The sequence below is a fragment of the Onychomys torridus genome, chromosome 9, assembly GCF_903995425.1.
Source record: "Onychomys torridus chromosome 9, mOncTor1.1, whole genome shotgun sequence".
Lineage (NCBI taxonomy): Eukaryota > Metazoa > Chordata > Mammalia > Rodentia > Cricetidae > Onychomys > Onychomys torridus.
Window position 1 is genome coordinate 62842008 of NC_050451.1, and position 22189 is coordinate 62864196.

At 41.2% G+C, this 22189-nt stretch overlaps 1 protein-coding gene across 2 annotated transcripts in view; it reads left to right on the forward strand.

Moving 5' to 3' along the window:
- Positions 1-18799: 18799 nt before the first annotated feature.
- Htr2a (5-hydroxytryptamine receptor 2A) overlaps positions 18800-22189 on the forward strand; it is a 63098-nt gene continuing 59708 nt past the window's right edge. For both annotated transcript variants that reach the window (XM_036200026.1, XM_036200027.1), the window contains exon 1: positions 18800-20365. In XM_036200026.1, coding sequence (XP_036055919.1) covers positions 19954-20365 — 412 coding nt within the window. In that variant the 5' untranslated portion in view covers positions 18800-19953. The remainder of the gene's footprint in view (positions 20366-22189) is intronic.

Below are 22189 nucleotides of genomic sequence, written 5' to 3' on the forward strand. Positions count from 1 at the left end.
TAAAATGTATACATGTACCAAAACATTATGTATTAATTATTAATATGCATAATCTCTACTCATCAGTCAAAAGTCAGTTGATTAGTTAGAAGCGAGGGAAGACAACTCTTGGCAGTGTTAGAGCCCTTGTTCTACTTCTGAGATCCAGTCACATCTCTGATCATCTCACAGTTTAGCTATTCATCACATCCCTGCTCGAGCTGGTGCAGAATGATAGTGACCACAAAGAGAGGCAACTCCAGGGAGAAAAGGCACTGAACTGATTTGACCTCTTTGAGGTTTTACAGCTCTGCAAAAGAGTTTGGAGATGCGCTCATGATTGCTACAGGAAGTATATGGGAGAGATAATCCATTATAAACTGCTGGGAAAACAAAAACTTTATAAGCAACAAAATAATAGTATCATGAATGGCTCAGCAGGGACACAATTTCAATATGATAAATACATCATTTAATTTCAAAATATATTGAGAGAACTCTAATAAACAATCATCAACTCAAGCTCTTAAAAAAACAAGAACCAGCCAAACCCAAGATGAGTAGACAGAAATAAATAATAAAGATCACAATAAAAATTAATGAAAAGATGAATGAAAGAACAAAGAATCAATAAAAAATGGTACTTTGAAAATATAAAAAGATCAACAAACCTGGGGATAGGGTAGGGAGGGAAAGAGAGAAAAAAAGGAAGAAGAATAAATAACACTAAGGGTATTTGAAAAGCCATAGGGAACATTTTATGTTAACTGAAAGTTACATATAATAAGGAAGTATTGCATATACATAAAGTTTCATTGAAGTTACACCACTTGTGGGTGATAAGGCTTCCCCAAAACACTGTAGACTATTTAACAAAAACCCCACTGCAAGGAATAGGAAACCTCCTTTCAAGATGTTGGTCGGCAGAGTACAAGAGGACCCAAATAATGTAGGTTATTGCTGTTGCAGGTAAGACCTTAGTGCTGAAGACTTCACACAGGTCAGATATAGGACCTGGAGGAAATCAATCTGGATATAATCTGATTTGGAAGATTTCTCCCTGAAGACTAGTTCACATAGTATCAGAAGGAGCTAAGCATATTTGAACAGTCAATAGTCCTATCTGTGAACCACAGCAATGACTAGAGTAGCAAGATATTCTGAAAGATGCAATAGTGGCATTTATATCCAGGGGGTAACCAATAGACACTTAATAAGACTTAAGGTCTGCTCACTAGGAGGGAATTCAGACCTGGTACTGAAAGCTTAATCAGATACTCATGACTGCTGAAGCCAAGGAACCCAAAAGAAAGGCCACTACTGCCATGTTGCAGTGTTGCTGGTGGCCCTATATGACACCCCTTGGGGGAGGGGGCGAGTAGATGCAGAGTCAACAACACAGACTCCTAGAGTCAGGTGGGTAACGAAAGCAGACTCCTTTATTGCAAGAATTGGGCCTGCCTATATACCCTTCTCCTACTGTCCCATTGGCCCTTGTAGGCCTCTAGAGATGCGTTGTCCTTTCTCCATTGGCTCTGATGACGTGCTCCTCCAAGTCATCAGTCCCTCAGCACAGAGGCAGATTCCAGGTTGGCTCTAAGGGGAAGTTATTATATTGCATGTGCATGTGGCCTGGGCTGTTATGGCCCAGTCAGAGCGACTGGCCACCTTCCTCCTTTACTGCCACTTTCCTTAACCAGTATTAATTGCTAATTCCACTCTACATTTCCTATATCCACAGACAAGCATAGCTCTTGCCTCTCAAGGAAGCTTCTTTATGCAGTAGAAAGAAACCATTACAGAAGTCACAAGTGGTCAAAGTGCAGAGAATTAACCATAGAGTGTCCATCTGATATCAACTCACATTGACAGCACAGCATCTACACCAACTGCTTGCAGTGACAAGGTGTCCTCTACAAAGACAGTGTGAAGTGGAGTGTGCTAGGGAGAAGAGTTGAAGGGCAAAGATGGGGCATATATGATGGAAATACATTATGTGAAATTTTCAAAGAACTAACAAAAATACTTTTTAAAGCAACAGACCATTGCCCAGCCTAACCAAAATACAGAGAGGAAACCCAAATCAATAAAATTGAAGATGGAAAAAAGAGACTGGAAATCTAGGGGATCATTAGAAAATACTCTGGAAAATGTAAGTCCTAAAAAGATGGAAAAGCTAACAGAAATAATAAACTCCAAGATACATGTGACCTACCGAAGTTTATAAAAAGGGACAGGAACAACTTAAATATATAAATAAAGGAGAATGACATGGGTGCAGTAACAGGAGCCTCCCAGAAAAGAAAATCCCAGGGCGGGGTGGATTTACTGCTGAATTCTCCCAAAATTGAAATAAGAGCAAGGACCATGGCTCCCCAGTGACCCCCATGAAATAGAAAATAGGGGGGACATTACCAAAGTCACTCCATGGTACCAAGTTTACCTTGTCACCAAAATCAAATAAGGATCACACACACACACACACACACACACACACACACACACACACACACACGGAAGGGACAGGGAGGAAAAGAGAGAGGCCTATATGCCAATGAGCCCAATGAACAGATATTAAATATAAAGGATTCTCAGTAAAATCCTTGCAAACCTAATTCAAAAGCACCTTTAAAGGGATGATATACATGATCTCCTTGGTTTCATTAAAGGCATGCAAAGACAGATCAGCATAAATGAATGAATCAGTAAACATAATGCAGTAAACACACAGACACAAATAGACTCACAAACAGCTATTACATACAGAAAATGTCCTAGACAAAGTTTAGCATCCCTTTATGATAAAGAAAGAATAGAAGGAATATACTCCAGTATAATAAAGAGTGCATATGGCAAACCTATAGCCACCATTAAGCTAAGTGGGAAAAACTGAAAACATTTCCTCTAAAATCAAAAATCTAACAGGAGCGTCTTCTCTCTCTAGTCTTATTCAAAATGGTGCTGATTGAATTGTAAACTAGCCCAGCCACTATGGAAGTCGGTATGGTAGTTTCACAAAAAGTAAAACTATCTTTCCTGTGCCATCTATACCACTTCTAGGTATTTACCTGAAGGATTCCAAGCCAATACATCACAAGATATTTGCACAACAATTTTTACTGCAGCACAATTCACAGTAGCCCAGTTATGGGGCCAACATCAGTTGAGCCATAAACAGAAGGAAATTATGTCATTCACAAGAAAACTAGAAACCACATTATGTAAAATAAGCCATATTCAAATAAAATTCTCATATTCTCTCATATTTAGAATCTTGATTTAAATACAAATATACATGCACGTATATGTGACATCAAAGTATAAGGGGAACCATATGACAGGACAACTGGTTCTAATGGGAGAGAATACAACACAGGATATGGAGAGGGACAAAAGATACATATTATATATTTTTTACATAGAATTTATTTTCTGACATTCATATATATGTATATATACACATATATGTACATGTATATATATATATATATATATATATATATATATATATGATGTACATACAGAAGGGAGACCATGTTGGGGGGACCAGTGGCCATGTCAGAAGAACAGCAGGTGGCAACTGAAGTTCAAAGTGTCAGCCCACCAGGAAGAAACTCTCTGATGAGTGAATCTTGGTCAGGAAAGACCCCAATACCACAGACCCCAGAATGTCTTTTGCTTCTGTTGTGCCTTTACATGTTTGCTGCTGCGATCTTTCTCTGATATCTAACATGGTGTGAATGAGTGTGGGGAGATCCCCACTGCCTGTAATGTAGTGTGTTTATCTCATAGAAACATCCTATTCTACTGGGTATTTTTACCTGTGTATTATTATGAAGATGATTTCTTCCTAAACTGTACTGTCTAAATGATAATAATAATAATGCTAGTATAAATAGAGTTTTGATTATTAAAATATAAACAAAGAAGTATCACACTGCTAGAACACATGAATTTCTGTTGAAGAGCTGTATAGATTGTGACTTAAGTTAATAATTAAGAAAAACAATTGACGGGTTGGGAATTTAGTTCAGTGGTAGAGTGCTTGCCTAGCAAGTGCAAGGCCCTGGGTTCGGTCCTCAGCTCCAGAAATAAATAAATAAATAGATAGATAGATCAATAAATAAATAATTTTTTTTAAAAAAAGAAAAACAATTGAGTCTTAGTAGCCCAGCCAACTTAAATTCTTTTAGCCTTAATATTGAGAGATGTGTTTACAGGCTTTAGAGTGTATCATAGCTGAAACAAAGCTTTGAAAATAACTTAAAGTTAGACTAAGATGTTTTTGTCAAATAGCTTTGAGGTGAAATACCCAAGAAGATAATCTAAAGTTTTAGATAAGCACATAGTTGAATGCGGAACTCTTTAAGGTCAGAGAACAAGAACAAAACAGCCCAATTATCATTAGCTGACATACTTTCCTTGCTAGGTTTGATTGATGACCAAATGTGGTGATTAATTCCTTGTGCTCATAGTTGCTCTCAATCTCCTGATATGAGAAACTATTGATGAGTGGGTATGATGAGCAAGATTTAAAGTAGAGCTGACTGATTCTTTTTCATACATAAAAGTTTAGGTTTGTAATTCCTTTAAGTGGGGCCCCAGGAGTCCAGTTGGTGAGAAAGAGGAGGGATTGTAAGAGCGAGAAATGTTGAGATCAAGATTGGAAAAAGCAAAGGGACAAATAGCCAAACTAATAGAAACACACGAATTATGAACCAAAAGCTGTGGATCCCCCAACTGGATCAGGCCTTCTGGATAAGTGAGATAATTGAATAGCTTGAACTGTTTGGGAGACACCCAGGCAGTGGGACCGGGACCTGTCCTTAGTGCAAGAGCTGGCCTTTTGGAACCTGGGGCTTATGTGGGGACACTTTGCTCAGCCTGGAAAGAGGGATCTGGACTTGCCTGTACTGAATCTACCAGGTTTAAATAAATCCCCAGGGGAGTCTTGGCCCTGGAGGAGATGGGAATGGACTGGAGGGGCTGGGGGGAAGGTGCAGGTGGGGGCTGGAGTGGGAAGGACAGGGGAACCCATGGCTGAGATGTAAAATTAAAACACAAATATCTGTATAAAAAATAAAATTTGAAATAAAATTTAAAAAAGAAAGATTGCCTTTCAAGATAAGTAATAAAGTAATTGCTCCTTTCTTTGAAACTGCAAATACAGCCTGTCAGTAAATATCTGACAGAGAAAAATACCTTACTTGTCCACAAGGTTAGTATATAACAAGTTGCTTGGTTATGAATGTGTGTGGGTTCTTAGGATAATTTGTTTTTCACCTGCAATATGTAAAATGTTTAATCATGTAAGGGACGTGGAAAACATGCTGGGTTTTTTTGTTTGTTTGTTTGGTTGGCTGGTTTTTTTTTTTTTTTTACTGTTTGTTTTGTATTTGTTGTAATCATTCACTTGACAAACAGAATGTAGCCGCATTGTAATTTGTATATTGCCTGCAAGATTATGCTGGGGTTTATAAGCTGTAAGGGAAAGAATAGAGATCGAGTCAGAGAGAGTTAAAATGGGCTAGAAGGAAAGCACCAAGAATGAGAGAGTGAGAAGGAACTAGAAGGGAAACATCAAGAATAAAGATAGAGTTAGAAGGAAAACATCAAGAATGAGAGAAGGAAATCAGGAAAATAAAGAATAGAGAATGCAAAAGAAGAATAAAGGTGGAAACCGTGAAGAGAGTGTGACTATCTTTTCCCTAACCCCCTCAGATGAAAGAGTATGTGCCAATGCTGTTGATTTCCCTTTGAGCCCTGTGCTGCTTGGAGGCTGGTCCTCCAGGCAGTGTTAGGGGGGCAGTGGGAACAGCAGAGGGGGGAGGGATCAACAGAAGTACAGGTGCATGAATATGAGCACACCACAAGGACATACATATGATGTCACAATGAAACCCATTATTTTTTTCTAACCTAAATATTAATAAATTTGCTTAAATTTAGGAACCTTCAGGAAGAAATTAATGTATTAATTAATTAAGAAATTAATTACTACTACTAGAAAAGTATTATAATGTTTCTGGAAATCCTGACAGACATTGAAGGTGTATGTGTATTATATTTATATTGTTACTCTGGCAATCTAAACATACAAAGCTAAAATGAAAACAGATCCAACAAGAATTTAAATCAATGATTCTCAGCCTTCCTCATGCTGCAACACTTTAATACAGTTCCTCACGTTGTGGTGACTCCAACCATAAAATCACTTTCATTGCTACTTCATAACTGTAATTTTGCTACTGTTATGAATCATAATGCAAATTCTAATGTGCAGGATATCTGGTATGCGATCCCTGTGAATGGGTCATTTGACCTCCCAAAGAGTTGCAACCCACAGTTTGAGAGCTGCTGATCTAGATGAAAGTTTTAAACACATGAACCTGAGTGGCCTCATCAGACTCATAGTTCTCCACAGCAATATGCAAGCCTAGTGGATGGCTAATTCAGTAGCTACAACATCCTTACCAAAAAAAAAAAAAAAAAAAAATGTGACACAAGAGTTTCAAACTGATCAAATTTTTCTTGTGTAGATAGGCAACGGAATTTCTCTTAGCTTTTAAGCACTCAGGGAGTATGGTTACATGTTTATTTTTGAAAAGGCCACTGAAGAACATTCTTGACCAGTCATAGCCATCCATAGCAAAACAGACAGTATTAAGCATCAAAATCAAGGGCAAAGACCAGAGGCAACATGGGGATTCTGATCACAGAGCAGAAATTAGACATGATACCTTACAAATTTGCAAAGACTAAGAATGAGAGTGTCTCTCCTTCTCTTTATAGATGTCATCTGAAGCTGGCAAAGCAAGTGCTAAGCATATGCACACACCTAAGATACAAAAAGGCTACAACCACCTCACAGACAGCCCCAGCTCTGCACAACCCTATCTGTTAACAGTTGGGAGTGATTCACAATCTGGGCTGTGGCTGGGACTGTAAAATAGCAAACCATTTTTGAGAGTTATTCAGTGATTTCTTTGTAAATTTAGCACTCTACAATATGACAATTTATTTAATTGTATTATCTGATTGCTTATTTAATTAATTTAATTACTAAAAGGAAACTGATTAAGAAAATTATGATATATCCATCAGTAGAATTCTATTGACAATTTGTGTCTTCTCCCAACATTAAGACTGAGTGTTTTTATAGCAAGCAATATGAGAAGAGGCTCTTGGTATTTGTGAAGGAAGTGTCTGGGAACAGGTTATATGTGGTCAGAATGAGCAAGGGTAAAGAGAACAGAAAAGAAGAGCTTGAATGGGGAGTGGCAATGTCCCTTATGAAGGGGAAGAATTTGTTAGTCTCAACCACTGTAACTTTCAAAATCCTATTACATTTTATGCCTTGAAAGTTCAGACATAAGAACTTCTTCATGAATGTCTCAATTGAAATTTTAATATTACAGTGAAACAAATTTTAGTAGCCAATCAGTTGTTAGCAAAAATCTAAAGATGGTAGAGTTGCCTGCATAAAGAACCCTTTGTTAGGTACAAGGAAAAAAATAATGAGCTGCCAATGGGGATGTAAATTAGCATACATTGTTAGGGGGCTATTTTGGGTACTTGCAAGGCTAACATTTTGCCTAGTTGTCAAAAAGAGATCAATTAAATGAGTTATGGAGTATCTATCAGTAAAATTCCATTGCAAATCTGTGTTTCTAATTTTATGTACAATGTGCATATCATATACAAATCATATATATTTATATGTAATTACACATAAGCAAATACATGGACAAAGAAAATATCTAGTGAAATGTAAAATATGGGGTTATGTTTAGATAAGAGATTCTCCTAAATGGCATGACTTTTTATAAGCATTTTATTTTTTTGTGGTTAGCAATTTACCAAAAAAAACCCACATAATTTTTGCATTTTATTTAGATTCACAGAATCAAACAATATCAGAGTTGGTAGGGACCCATAAGAACAAAGCCAACTGGAATTCTAGGAATGTGTCTCCTTGAGAACATCTTAAGCGCACAACGTCATCATCTTTTTCAATCCCTCTATCCTGAAGATTCACAACTTCTTGGGGACAAAGTGTATGCATGTGGTTCTGCCAAGAGGATCTCTAAAATAAGTCGCCAAACTGAAATCTTGATTCCAGGGACAACGGCCATCTCATGAAAACAAACTAAAAATGGTTGTGGCCACCTGACTACTTTAGACTGCCACAGAGCGAGGGCAGTTCTATAATTGAAGGTTCGCTTCTCTCAAGGGGTAGAAAAGGCTTCCACACTGTGAGGTATCAAGCAGTAGACTGATCAACTATAATTCTCTCCACCCCCTCCTGACATACCCATGAGGACTGAAGCAGGTTGGACCTTGCTGGTCTAATGCTGTAGAGTACTTCATCAGCATCAGGAGAGGGACAGTATTGGGCTTCAAAGTAGGGTGGGCTTCTTAAGAACATTAATCAAATGATTAATTTTTACAAATGAAGTATGTGACTATTTTTTTTTAACTCCAAAATCTGCTGTGATTTGGATCTGTGTCCCTCAGAGGACAATGAATTAAGGGCTTGGTCCCTAGCCATTGTACTATTGGGAAGTGGTGGCACCTTTGAGAAATAGGACTCTGAATGCTAAGGAAAGGAAGTTGGGTCACTGGTGACATGTTCTTCAAGCTACGTGGGGTTTTAAGTTCCCTCCATGATGCACCCTTACCATGATGCTCTGTGCCACCACAGGCCAAAGCGGCAGAGCCAAGTGACTCCCCAGTAATCATCTGAAACCCAGAGCTAAAATAAACATTTTCTGCTTCTAAGTCACTTGTCTCTGGTATTTTTGTCACAGCAGATTAACCCTAGGCCTTAGATGGCAGCTCAAATACTGAAATAAAACCTACTGCCTCATCCTGGAGAGCAGAACTGAGCTAATTTGAGATGAACAACTAAACAAGAGTCATTTTCTGTGGCCTTAGGAGAAACGAAATTGAAGTAATGTTCTGATCCATTTCACTGGTTTCCAGTACCCCATCTGAGATATTTATAAAACACCCTGAGGGCTTAACTGCATGAATCATCAATATTAGGTAGACAGAAAGAACAGTCATTTGGATTTAAAAAGTAGCTTCATGAGGTGCAAATTTGACTCTTTTGATATCCTGGTGTCTCCCATATTCACAGTAACTCACATGAGTAAACCCATTGGAAAACATGGAAACTGAGGGTACTCATTTAATCCTGTAAAAGTCTGAGACTTCCTTTAAACCACAGTGCCATCCACTACAAAGGAAGGAAAGTGTTAGATTAGGTCAAGGTCATACTTCTGAAAGAAACAACCTTCTATAGAAGAAGTGAACACGTTAGACACCTTTCTTCTCAACACTGAGGTATTTCTTTCTCTTTGGGTATATTTCTTTCTACCCATAACCTGCTGTTCTTGTGATACTGGTTTGAAAAGGCTGGTCCAGAGCACTCTTCTTGCTGGGAGAGGACTTCAGCTATTTGTCTTTACAGCCTCTTAATCAATAAGTGAGATTCAGGGTGGGGCTGGGAGGACAAGTCCAGTGAGTGTCTTGATGAGACCAAACAGAAAACAGAACTCACATCTCCTGTGGACAAGTATGACTCACCCCAGACCCTGGTTGGGGTGAGAAGCAAATCTTCTCAAATACCCTTTTGTCATGCATCAGAGGCACCCAACAGTTGGTACTCAAACAAAATTTGGCATCCTGGCCAAATCTCTTCCTGTAAGAAAGTATCAAATTTTGAAGAAACAATTGATATCTTCAAAGAGTAATGCCTTGAACTAGAATAAATCTTTTCCTCCAATAGTTCTGGTTTTCATGTAAGAAAATAATGAGTGTCTGTGTGATAATATATTGATTTCTCCAAAGCCAAGGTCATGGCTGATAATACGTTAGATATTTGGGGAAATACACTTACACTAGTTTTAGGTCAACCCTGACTAGAGGGGCTATTTATCTCCAGCAGAAGAATGTAGAAAATGCTTTTACTGTGACCTGAAATAAATGTGATGCTTCTCCTAAGACCTAAGGATGACTGAGACCCCAGAGACAGTGTGGCTGAATAAAATCACTTACCAAAAAAAAAAAAAAAAAAAAAAAAGTCAAACGGTGCCTTCCACCAATACAGTGAATAGTCTTCTTTTCACGGGTGTGGGCAGGCGTCTTTATTTGAGAGAGAGGTCCATTCTACATTCTTCCATTGGAGCTGATTACATTTCCCAGGCCCTTCCCCATGAGTGTTGGCAAGTGACTCAGACAATTTGAGTAACCTATTCTCCAGGATGCCAGGATGGGTTCAGAGATGGGCATGTGACCCACAGAGGTCCAGCCAAACCTTCCTAGTAAATGGCAAGTCACCAAAAAGCTGAGTTGTCTTAAACAAGATGTAATGTTCAGCATATCCTCTTCCTCTATCGGAGTTTTAGAACAGAATCTACATGGTGTGATGCTTCAAGCCCTTCATCTGTCTCGGTGATATACTTTGCTTCTTTATTTAAATGTGTAAGCCCTTTATTGATGTGTATGCATGTGTGCTTACATGAGTTTATGTGTACCAAGTAGTGCAGATACACCTGAAGGCCAGAGGGCATCAGGTCCCCTGGAACTGGAGTTACAGGACATTGTGAGCCATAAAGGTGCTAGAAACCAAATTCAGGTCCTCTCCAAGAGCAGCAAGTGCTCATAATTACTAAACCATCTCTCCCACTTTGCTTTTTAAACTACTATACCCGAATCCTTCAAACCTGTTACTATGTTAGTATCAAAAGCAAGCACCACTTTGCATGTGTAATTAGAATTAAGGCTCTTGAAATGGGAAGAGTATCCTGGATTTTCCAAGGTGACTCAACAAAATTGTGCAAGTCTTTAAAAGCAGAGAACACTTCTCTGTGAGGACAGTGAGAAGGAAACCTGAGGCCTCCTTTGCAGTGGGTGACTTTAGAGATGAAGGAAGGGACAACAGTCCATGCAATATGGATGATCATTAGAAACTGGAGAAGGAATTGGATTGAAGGCCCTGGGAGTCTATGGAGAAGAATGCCACAGTTTGGTCTGTGCCAGGGAGATGCTTGGGGACTTCCAACCTTCAGAACTATAATAACCTTGGTTATAAGCAATACAGTTTGTGGCAACTTGTATGAGACCTAAAATATTAATGCATATAGCCTTCAACGTCATACATGCTGATGCCTTCAATGTGTATACCTCCTGGCCTGACTACTCCTGTGTCTGCTGATTCACATATTCAACTGCCTTTGGGTGACTGTGCAATCTTGGTGACCTAATTTGCTGACTTTCTTCAAACTTCTGTTCTCTTTTTCCACCATCATGAAATGCCTGATCAATAGCTAAACCAGGCCATGTATCCTACAATGGCCATGTACCCAGCCTGGCACTGGAGGAGGAAGGAAACTCATTTTTCTCCCTCCTGCTAACTGGATTATAGACAAGATGGCTGGGGTGCAAGCATCCATACCACCTCACAAAGCATCACTGTAGGGTGGTAGACCAGTGAGATGGAAGAGCCTTGGTTCTATGGGTGATGACAGTCCTGGAGATTCTGGTTGAAGATGGTAAACTTCCCTGTTCTTTATTATGCTGTTATCTTGAGACTTATACTACCTCCAGCTAAACTTCAGCTTAACTAGGGTGACAGAATTAGAATACCCAGAACAGAATTATGTTTTCTCTCTAAAATTCAACTCTTTAGACTCCCTCAATCCATAAATAGTATTATCTACCTAGTTGATTAATCCAAATACTAGGAAATGGTTCTTGATCCCTACCCTTACTGTCTCACTCACCCAACCTCCCTGTTCTTACTGTCTTAACCAGTCTACCCCCTAATCACAGGTAGTCAGGATTATGGTGATTCTTGCTCCAAATACATCTGTCCTCTCCATCCCCAGCATCTCTTCTGTGAGCATGTAGTATCTTTAAGTAATTTTCTCTGCTTTTATTCTTCCTACCCTCACCTTTTCTCCATATCATGGATACAACAATTTTTTGGTAACATAAGAATTATGCTTTTATCATCCCAAAAACCCTAAGTGGCTTCCCATGGCACTTCCGGTAGAATCCAGCCATTTACCGTAGCCTAGCAAGGCTGACATGATTGATTATCAACAACCTTGCAAGTCTCATATCTTCTCCAGTTCCCCCATTTCTATTTCTACCCAGCTCTCAGAATTAATCTTGCCTTTACTCCAGACGATCCTAGCCTTGGGGAAGCCCACATCTGACTCCTTTTGTTTGAAAAACTCTACATCCAGTGTCTTCCTCCTGACTTTATCTCAGATGCAACCTTCATGGAAGATGATCCCAGACCATCCTACCAAAAGCTGTTTCTCACCCTTAACACTTGATTACATCACCCTGTTAACTACCTTCACAGAATATATGCAGTATGTAAAAACATTCATTTGCTATTTTCCCAAACTAGAACACCAAGCTAATGATGAACTGAGAATGTCTTTTACCATCTCTATCAACAGCATCCACATGTTCCATCTCCCTTACTCTTATTCTACATTTTTGCATGTGTTCAATCCCTTTTCACCACCCAAGAACTTTGTCATAATAAGTATCTCCTGCCACCATTTCAGGATCAATTCCCCATCACCTTATATACTCTAAGCTTGCTTCAAAAGCCTGATGCTCTTGCCTGTACCTCCTGGGTGCCAGGATAATAGGTATGCTCTACCATACCAAGTTTTCTGGCTTCTAGCATCCCTCCACCTACCTCTGTAATCTCTGCTGTGCTTTTCAGGTATCTTCCACAAGGCTGTCTACATTCAATGCCAATCCTTCCATCTCCTCCAACTTTCTCTGGAACCCACTCAGTTGAATTCTACTCTAAGCACTCCACTATCACAAGGTCACTGAAGGCTGGCATACTCACACAAGCTTTTTGGTATTCCATCTTCATTATATTGAACTCATGGGGAGTTATCTCATTGTATACTTCCCTTGACTTTAGGAGAATGCAAAGACTCAGTGATATTCAAAGTCAGTCTTTTTGCCTCTCCCTGACCTAAAATACTGGAAAAATCCAGAGCTCAGTCCTTAGCCCTTCTCCCTTCCCTGTCTCTAGCTTCTTCTATGATCTCACCCAGTGTCATACTTAAAATGCCATCAATATGCCATGCATTGCCAAATTTATTTCTTTTCCCCAAACCCAATACTCATCCATGCTGTAATCAAGTATTTGAGCAAGAAGCTGGTTATTTTCAAGGGTGTACTTAGCATCTATAGCTGTGTGCAACACAATACTCAACAGTCATCTAGTTAACAAACATTGCAAACTAAACATTCACTAGGAAAAATTCAAAGCTTGACTTATTTCAAACACTTGGGTTTTTGTTTTTGTTTTTTTATAAAGGCAGTGGCAGTTGTACATTCTGGGTATACAGTGGTCATGCATGCTAGCTTAAACATAGGACTTCACAGACAGTAAGGCAGCATATATAGGGCCTGCACTGGTCTGTACAAAATGAGGTCACAGAGCTGAAAGAAGAAGTGGACATATGCCTCATCCCTAACACAGAAGCTAGCTCCAACTGATAACTACTTGCAAATGAAAAAATTAGTTTTCTCCAGGGGAGTCTCATTGTGGGGAAAAAAGCACTCTTAAGGGTAGGCCCATGCCCAGCAGTAAACAGCCAACACAAAAAAAAGCTCAAAGGTACCTTTGAAGGTTCTTTATCTCATGTTATGTCAGGGCATTATTTTTTTTTAACCTTACAGATCCTTTGCGTATGTATTATGGCTTCAGTTGGGGTTTTTATGGGACTCCTCTGTGTGCAAACACGTGTGTCTCTGTGTCTATGTGAGTTTCTTGTGTTTTTTTCTTTCACACTTTTTCTTATTTGGTTGTTTTGTCATATTCTGGCTTGTTCATTTTTTATTTATTTTATTATTCCTTAGATACCTGTTTGTTCTCCATCATGAAACAAAAAGCTTATGAACCCAGATAACAGGACAGATAGGGAAGAATTGGGAGGAATATGGGGAGGAGAAACCATAATCAAGATTTATTATATGAAAAAGTATTTCTTAAATAAAAGAAAAAAGTTAATGGACAGGGCTAGCTTATTTCAAACTTGAGAATTGCAGCATCCAAGGGAAGTAGCAGATTAAATATCACTAAGAAATCTCATGTGAGAAATGTCTTTTCATCCTCAGACCATTGGTAAAATCCATGTCACTGAAAATTCAGGACACATTCATTCTTAAAGAAGGACATGGAGTAAAAGAATTCCATGCTGCCAATTTGGGACAAAATTGGATTCGGTTGAATGAATAGAGGTTAATGTTTGCAGCATCTTGAAAATGTAAAATTTTAAAAGGACAGACTACAGATCCAGTCTATATTCATGCCTCAATTCTTGAGTATTTTACTGGATTACCATCTATTTTTAAATGGGGGGCAGGAGGCAGGGTTCTTGGGAGATGGCTCAGTGGTTAAGATCACTTTCTGAGAAAACATGAGCACCTCAGTTTAGAGTCCCAACACACACATAAAAGCTGGGTATAGCAACCCTGTTGCTGGTATGAGGTGGATTTGTAGTACCATGGGAGCCTCCTGGTCAACCAGCCCGAGTCAAGAAACAGTGAGCACCAGATGTGGTATTAGACCCTATCTTAAGAAAATAGTGAGAGAGTGTCAGAGCAGGACAACAGTTGTCTGCCTTTGACCTAGTTGCGCGAGCGCGCGCGCGCACACACACACACACACACACATACACACACACACACACACACACACCAGTTTTCCGATAGCAAACTAGATAGAATTCATAGACATACTACAGAGTAAAAAGAAATTAAATATGTGGTGGTATTGTGTTCCCTGAAACATTGTGTGTTCCCAGAAATAAACATATCTGGGGTCAGAGAACAGACAGCCACTAGAACAAAGCCAAAAATGGTGGCTAGAAAATGGGAAGAGTAAGCCATAACAGAAGTTGGGCGGTGGTGGTGCACACCTTTATCCCAGCACTTGGGAGGCAGAGCTAGCCGGATCTCTGAGTTCAAAGCCACTTTAGAAACAGCTGAGCATGGTGACCCACGCCTTTAATCCCAGAAATCCAACCTTTAATCCCAGGGAGTAGGGGCAGAAAGAGAAAGGTATATAAAGCATGAGGACCAGGAACTAAAGAGTAAAGCATGTAATTAAGCACTTGGTTGGTTAAGCATTCAGGCTTTGGAGCAACACAGTTCAGCTGAGATTCATGTGGAGGAGGACTCAGAAGCTTCCAGCCTGAGGAAACAGGATCACCTGAGGAACTAGAAAGGTGAGATAGCTGTGGCTTGTTCTGCTTCTCTGATCTTCCTGCATTCACCCCAATAACTGGCCTTGGGTTTGGTTTTATAAATAAGACTCTTTAAGATTCCTACTACACAAATGTTTCTGGCTTAAGCAAAGGTCAAGACTGAGTATGAAGGAATTTTCAAAAATAGTGGAAACATAGAAATAGTAGGTTTGTTGATTTGAGTGATAGTTGTGTGGGTGTATATATTTTTTCAAAACTCACTGAATTACATATTTAAGATCTTTATATTTTGATGAATACAAAATATAACTCAACTCTTTGAAAGAAAATAAAATTGACCTACAGTGAGTGTTTTGAAAGAGGGGAGAAAAGAGAGAAACAGAAGCCAATTCTGTTATTACAGGATTTCCCACAGCCTATAAAATGCTGAAGAGGAGGCTATAAAGATGCAGTATGTTCCAGATTTATTTACTCCCAGAACTTTTTTTCTTCACATATTTTAACAGCTATAAAGCATTAATATTTCAGGAACCAAGTGCCTTTAGCATGGGGGGTGGGGGTGGGTGGGGGGAGTCCAGCAAGGGCTTCCAATGCTATTCCAGCAACTTCATAAAGCAATTTTAAGCAATAATTTTCTGTTGGCCTGTTTAAAATAAACTAGTTATAAAAGGTACCCCATATGTAAGGCCTAATCATTTTAGAATTCTGCCTCAGATAATAAATTGATTTGAGTTGTTGACCTCAAACTCCTCTGACAATAACAAGGCAGCCGCTGTCCATGGGTAACTGGAAATTTATGCCAAAGAAACATACACTTACCTAAGCAACAATCTCTTTCTGCTCTCTGTAGGACACATTCATCCACAGGTGTGAAAACATTAAAACACAGTTGGGAAAGTTAAGTCTTAGGCTGAGTTCCCAGGAAGCCAAAACAGGCAGGATTATGTAGGAGGGTTTACTGACGAGGACTCCCAGATCAAAACGGGGGGGGGGGGGGGGGGTGTTCCGCTGGCGAGGGGGGGGGGCACCACGACAAGACACAGAGAACAGGACTCGCAGGGAAGGTGTTCATGACTGATACAATAAAGGCCTCAGAACATGTGAAAAGCTCTTCCCTGGAGGCCACTGACAGCTACCCAGCCTTCAGGCAAAGGTGAGATTAGTGGCCCTACTGTCACTACATGGGAACTGCCCTCAGGCCACATTTGGCTGAGGGTCACTTTCATAGCTGAGAGCTGTCTGCTGATACTTCTCTCACCTGCAGGGGGTGCTAGACTGCACATTCCAGTGCCCGCCACACTGCAAACTCAAAAAGACCGTCTGACTTAGAATCGCTAAGGTTGAATATAATCAAAACACATCGTATTTATACATATGTGTACATGTTGTAATACAGTTCCATTGTTATGTACAATATACAGGAATACAAATATCTTCCTACCCAATCTGACTCACATCCTATTATCAGTAGTCAACGACCTAGTTAGACTATGTCTATATTGCTTTGTCCATAAAACTGCAAAAACTGCAAATAATCCTATTTTTAATATTTTATTTTTTCCCCAGGCTGGCCTTGAACCCAAGCTGAGATTAGCCTGTGCCACCAAGTCTTCAAAGAACATTAGACAGTGATTAACACTTTGATTTCATGTGTATTTCAATAAAAAATCATGCACTGAACCATGAACAAGGAGAGGCATGCACCTCTTGCCTTTATGTGGCTTGAACTTAGTGTGATTAGCATTCAAATGAAAGACTGCAGAGGATGAGCAAGTCCTTGCCTCCAGTGGGCCAGGGCAGCTCCCAGCAAGCTCCCTATAAGGAAATTCAACAGCAGCAATAAGATTCAAAACATGTGGGCTTACAATATGCCAAGCAAATCTATAAACTTACTTAGCTCTCAGATTCGCCGTCTGGAGTCCATATATGGCTGATCCTCTTCCTTTTTTTCCAGATGAGGAAACTAAGTGTGAAGATTATAGACCTTAATCAGGATCACAGAGGTAACAAGTGAGAAACCTGGGATTTTTGCCTTGGGAGTTGCACCTTGGAAATGCACAAGGTGGATACAGAAAGAGGGGCAGTGACAGTGTTCCAGTCTCAGGGAACTACAAACACAAGCATGAAAATGTCAGAAGCACGAAGGTTTCAGGCTGCCCATGGAAAAGTTGTGAGAGGCTAGGCCTGAAAGGAGGGGACCCCACAGAATGGGCTAGGAAAGGAGTTGGGTACCCCTCAAAGAAGCAATAAGAAATGTAGGCAAGAGGGTGGTAATGATGTTTCCTGCAGTCAACAGTATTTTAAATAAGAATAAAATGCCTAGTATACAGTGTAGAGCATCCTATTAGCCAGACATGGCCTAAATATGCATGCATGTCATCTGATCCCTCACTGCAACCCAGTGACAAAGCTATTGTCACCCTAGTTGACAATGGAGAATACTGGGCTCTCAAAGCAGCTGAGTTAGGTTGTATGAGTTACAAAGCTGGGATTCTGAACCAAGGGACTGTGACTCCCTTACCTACTCTCTCCAGTCCGGCCCCCACAGACCATGCATTGGATGCAGAAGACCAGCAGCCTTGTGACAGGTAGGTGATCTGGGGAGTAATGTGGAAAAACAGAAGGGCTCCTCACTGTGGGCTGAACAGAGAGAAGAGCTGAGAAATGTACATGAGGTGGGAGGGAAGGCTGGGAGTCTAGAGGGAAAGGCAAGGAGATGGGAGAAAGGACTGGGTGGGCCAGAATGGTGAGGATTCCGTGAACTAGGAGCATGTGTGGCAAGAAGCCCTAAGAGAGAGAGGCTCAGAACAGACAGTGAGAAGGTCACCTGGGTGACAGATGCAAGAGTCCAGAAGGCAGCTGGGTATGTAGCTGTGATACTGCCGTGAGAATTAGGTGACTGGCAGCACACTGGAGGCCTGGGAGTGGCTGAATGGAGAGTGTAGGACAAGAGAAGAATGTGGTGGACAGAACCCCGAGAAAGCCCCTCATGTTGGGGAAGCAATCCACTTTCTTCTGTGTAGAAGTAACAGTTTACATCTGCCTTCCTTAAGAACCACTGAGAGAGGGGCCTCTTTCGAACACGGGGCACCTTGCCATAGTGTCACTTCTGGAAAAAAAAAAAAAAAAGAAGAAGAAGAAAATAAAAACCCTTCCTTTTCTAACATGAAGTTTTCAATTACTTCCTGATGACATTTTTCAGAGGAAGAAAAACAAGCTAGTTAAATGGTGCATACACATAACAAGAGTGTGTGTACTTAAATACCTTCCACTCACTGAACATTGTACTAATGGTTTATCAGTTATCACCAGACTTCCGGGACACAGCACCACAGGCTTGGATACCAGTGCTGGGTGCTCCCAGATCCCAGGACATGCCTGTTTTCTAAGCTTTTTATCTTCCCTCCTCACTCTTCACCCCTCAGCTTAAAATATTGCTGCCATATAGCCCACCTTATTAGGAATCTGTCCACTAGGCTGTGTTTCCGTTCTCTCTTTAAAGCAAAAGTTCTCAATGTTAACCTGTAGCAGAAAGAAGAATGGGGGTGGAGGGGGGGGGGAGCTGTTCGGTCCACCCTTCCTGGCTGTCACCACCTTGAAGGTTCTGACACAGTGACAGAGGGAGGTCTGGGAAAGGAGACAGACTGGAGCTGTTTATTCTCCTGGAAGCCCCGGAGCGATGTGGTGCGGACAGCCCTTCCTACTTTGCCTGTGGCTCTTTTGTGTGACTTTGAGAGGGGCTCCCCGGTGACGGATTCCTCCCTGCTTGCCTGCTGAGGCTCTGGGAGGGAGGACCGGAGTGAGCGGAGCAGTGGCCAGAAGCAGCCAGCACAGACCTCAACTGCTGGAACTGGCGTGCAGTTTCTGAAGTCAGCAGAAACAGAAATCAAATTATTATCATCTTCTGTTGCTGGGAGCTCAAGGAGAAGGGGATTCCACACCGGCTCAGTCACCACCATGCGACAGGCGAGTCACAGGATAGCGGACCCTGGCGACAACCAATGTAAGTTTTTAGGCTGCTGTCTTTTACTGCTGTGGGATTTTCTCTCTGGTTGAAGTCACGCTTGGCCACGATGCCGTCATTGCCGTGAGAATTTCTGGTGTGGAAAGTTCTCTCTGCTGCTCTTCGGGATGCGTTTTCCTTCTGTTAAGCAAGCCACAGACACGAGCTGAAATCCCTGATCGCCGCTGCGGCGTTTCTGCCAGAGACTAAGAAGGATAACCCAAGTATATCCAGTTACTATGGGATTAACACTGCATGGGTTGTTAATGGATTTCCTTAATACAGAGGGCACACAGCCCTCCCTACCGATTTCGGATTGCATGCTGTTTTAACTTTGTGATGGCCGAACTCGTGAAATCAGCACGTTTGACCCGAGAATTAGCTGAAACAGATTCCCACCGGTTACAAAACTTTTCTTCCTTAACCAGAAACACGTTTGTATCCCCAAATGCTCAAAACTGCTTTTTGGCCTCTGCTTCACTGAGAACTTACAGCTGGACAGTGGGCTCTTCCTAGCACTGCGAAAGCAGGCAGCGTCAAGAGCTATCACATTTCTGCAACTCTTACTATGGGAGAGGAAAAGGCAGCCAGAGGAGCCACACATGGTCTCCACTTCAACGATTGGAGCCAGGGCATAAAGATGAATGGTGAGCCCAGGCTGTGACTTGCTAGTCTCTCCACACTTCATCAGCTACAACTTCCGGCTTAGACATGGAAATTCTTTGTGAAGACAATACTTCTCTGAGCTTAATTCCAAACTCCTTAATGCAATTAGATGGTGACTCGAGGCTCTACCAAAATGACTTCAGCTCCAGAGACGCTAACAATTCTGATGCATCGAACTGGACGTTTGATGCTGAAAATCGAACCAACGTTTCCTGCGAAGGGTACATCCCACCGACCTGCCTCTCCATTCTTCATCTCCAGGAGAAAAACTGGTCTGCTTTATTGACAGCTGTAGTGATTATTCTGACCATTGCTGGAAACATACTAGTCATCATGGCAGTGTCCCTAGAGAAAAAGCTACAGAATGCCACCAACTATTTCCTGATGTCACTTGCCATAGCTGACATGCTGCTGGGCTTCCTTGTCATGCCTGTGTCCATGTTAACCATCTTGTATGGTGAGTGGTATTAGCATGTCAGCTGCCCCCAGTGTCGTCCCAAAGCGCATGTGCATGCTGTTAGGGACTGGGGCTCAGGAGAGAAATAGACAAGAAGCTTTGTTTCAGTCTTAAAATTCTGTTTTACTTGAGAGAAAAAAAAAAATTTCAGACAACCTAGTGCCTGATGATTGGTGAGTTTGGGGCTTTAAAATAAATTTTGTAGAGAAATTATTATCTGTATTCCAAAACTCCATGAGTATAATTTAACTTTCATTCACATCCATGTGATGTGTCCTTTTATTTGCCAGTCTCAGGACAGAACGGTTTTATCTTTGCCACACAGTTCTCGGCGCTTCTAATGGAGTGGTAAAACCTTCCCAACTACCTTGGAACGTTTGCAGAGAAAGCATTAGTGCTGGAGTGGGTTTAATGCTAAAATATTCAGAATCTCCATTAGAACAAACGAATTACTCTGTTTTTAATTGTCCCCCTTGCCCAGAGAAGCCAATACGGAAGAAAGCCTTTGAGTTATACCCTCAGCTCTTTAAAAATGTATACACACAAACTCCTCCTGCCTGGTTTTAGAGGATCGAAAACGAACTGAAAGCTATTAATCTTGCTTTCTCCTCAACCCAGTTTGACAGTGTCAAACTTCCCAGGAAGTCGGCTTTCATAGGAGAGCATAAATTCTTTCAAATTTGTGAGTGATATAGCCAGAGTCATCCTAACAAAGAGCAAAGGAAACAATATTCAGATTGTTGGCACGCACACTCAGGAGTCACCAGAGCTACAGGCAGTTTTAGAGATAACCTTTAAAGGGTTTTCTGGCCGAGTCCTAGAGGCTACAGTATGAACATATCCACCTAGCCCTGAAGGAAGGAGACAAGCCTGCAATAGTCAGCATCCATTTGTGAAGGCTAGCCCTGGTTTGACCTTTCAAATGATACATCTGCATAATCCCATTACATTTGCTTATCATTTCTCAGCCACTGGGGAGGGGCTCTCACTTCCTAAAACCCTGACCAGCCCTCAGGGGTAAACTCTACTGCGGGTGGGAGGTGTGACTCTGCAAGAACCCAAACCACAGCAGGAGGGCGGGGTGAGCTGCTGGGCAGCAGGGGCAGCCCTGGCCACGTAGAAGCAGGTCCTTTGGTCTCAGCTCAAGGTTGCCCCCTAGTGACATCTTCTGGATGTGCAGCCTTCACCGGCCCCGAGTCTACTAGACACTGGTCCTGCGTCTTCCCCAGGGAGCAAGCCACAAATCTGTCTTGCACGAACATTCTCTTCTTACACCTTGGAGGAAACTTTGAGGGGAGAAAAGCCTGCTTTCTTTAAGGAAAAACCCCTTCCCCATCCCCACCCCTACCCCCGTCCCAAAAGAGCCAACAACGGTTTCCTAACAGCAGAGCTGGTTTCTGCTGCTAGAGTGTATGTAAGATGCTCTCAGTTTAAGCTGTTTGCTGAGACTAGAACCAGAAGGTTTGGGATTAGGTTTAGGTCCCGCATCGTTTCCTTTTATGAATACTTCTGGAGGCAGCATGGTAGAGAGAGGTCAGACTTGTGCATAAATGAGAACTACCTCAGTTTGAGCTCTACTGTTCTAAGAAAGTATTAACCTTTCTAATATCCCTTCCCATTTGCAGGCAGAAGTAATATCATTGCTCATTCTGTTAGCAAAACTGATGAATGGCTTACTCCAGTGTTTGATGCTCTCCAAACCACACAGAGTGAACCAGGACTCTTTAGGGCACCAAGGCACCCTCTGTCTTCCTTCCTCAGACAGCCAAGTATCTGCCAAGCTTCCTGGACTGGATTCTGGGAAGTTTTAAAAACCCTTTGATA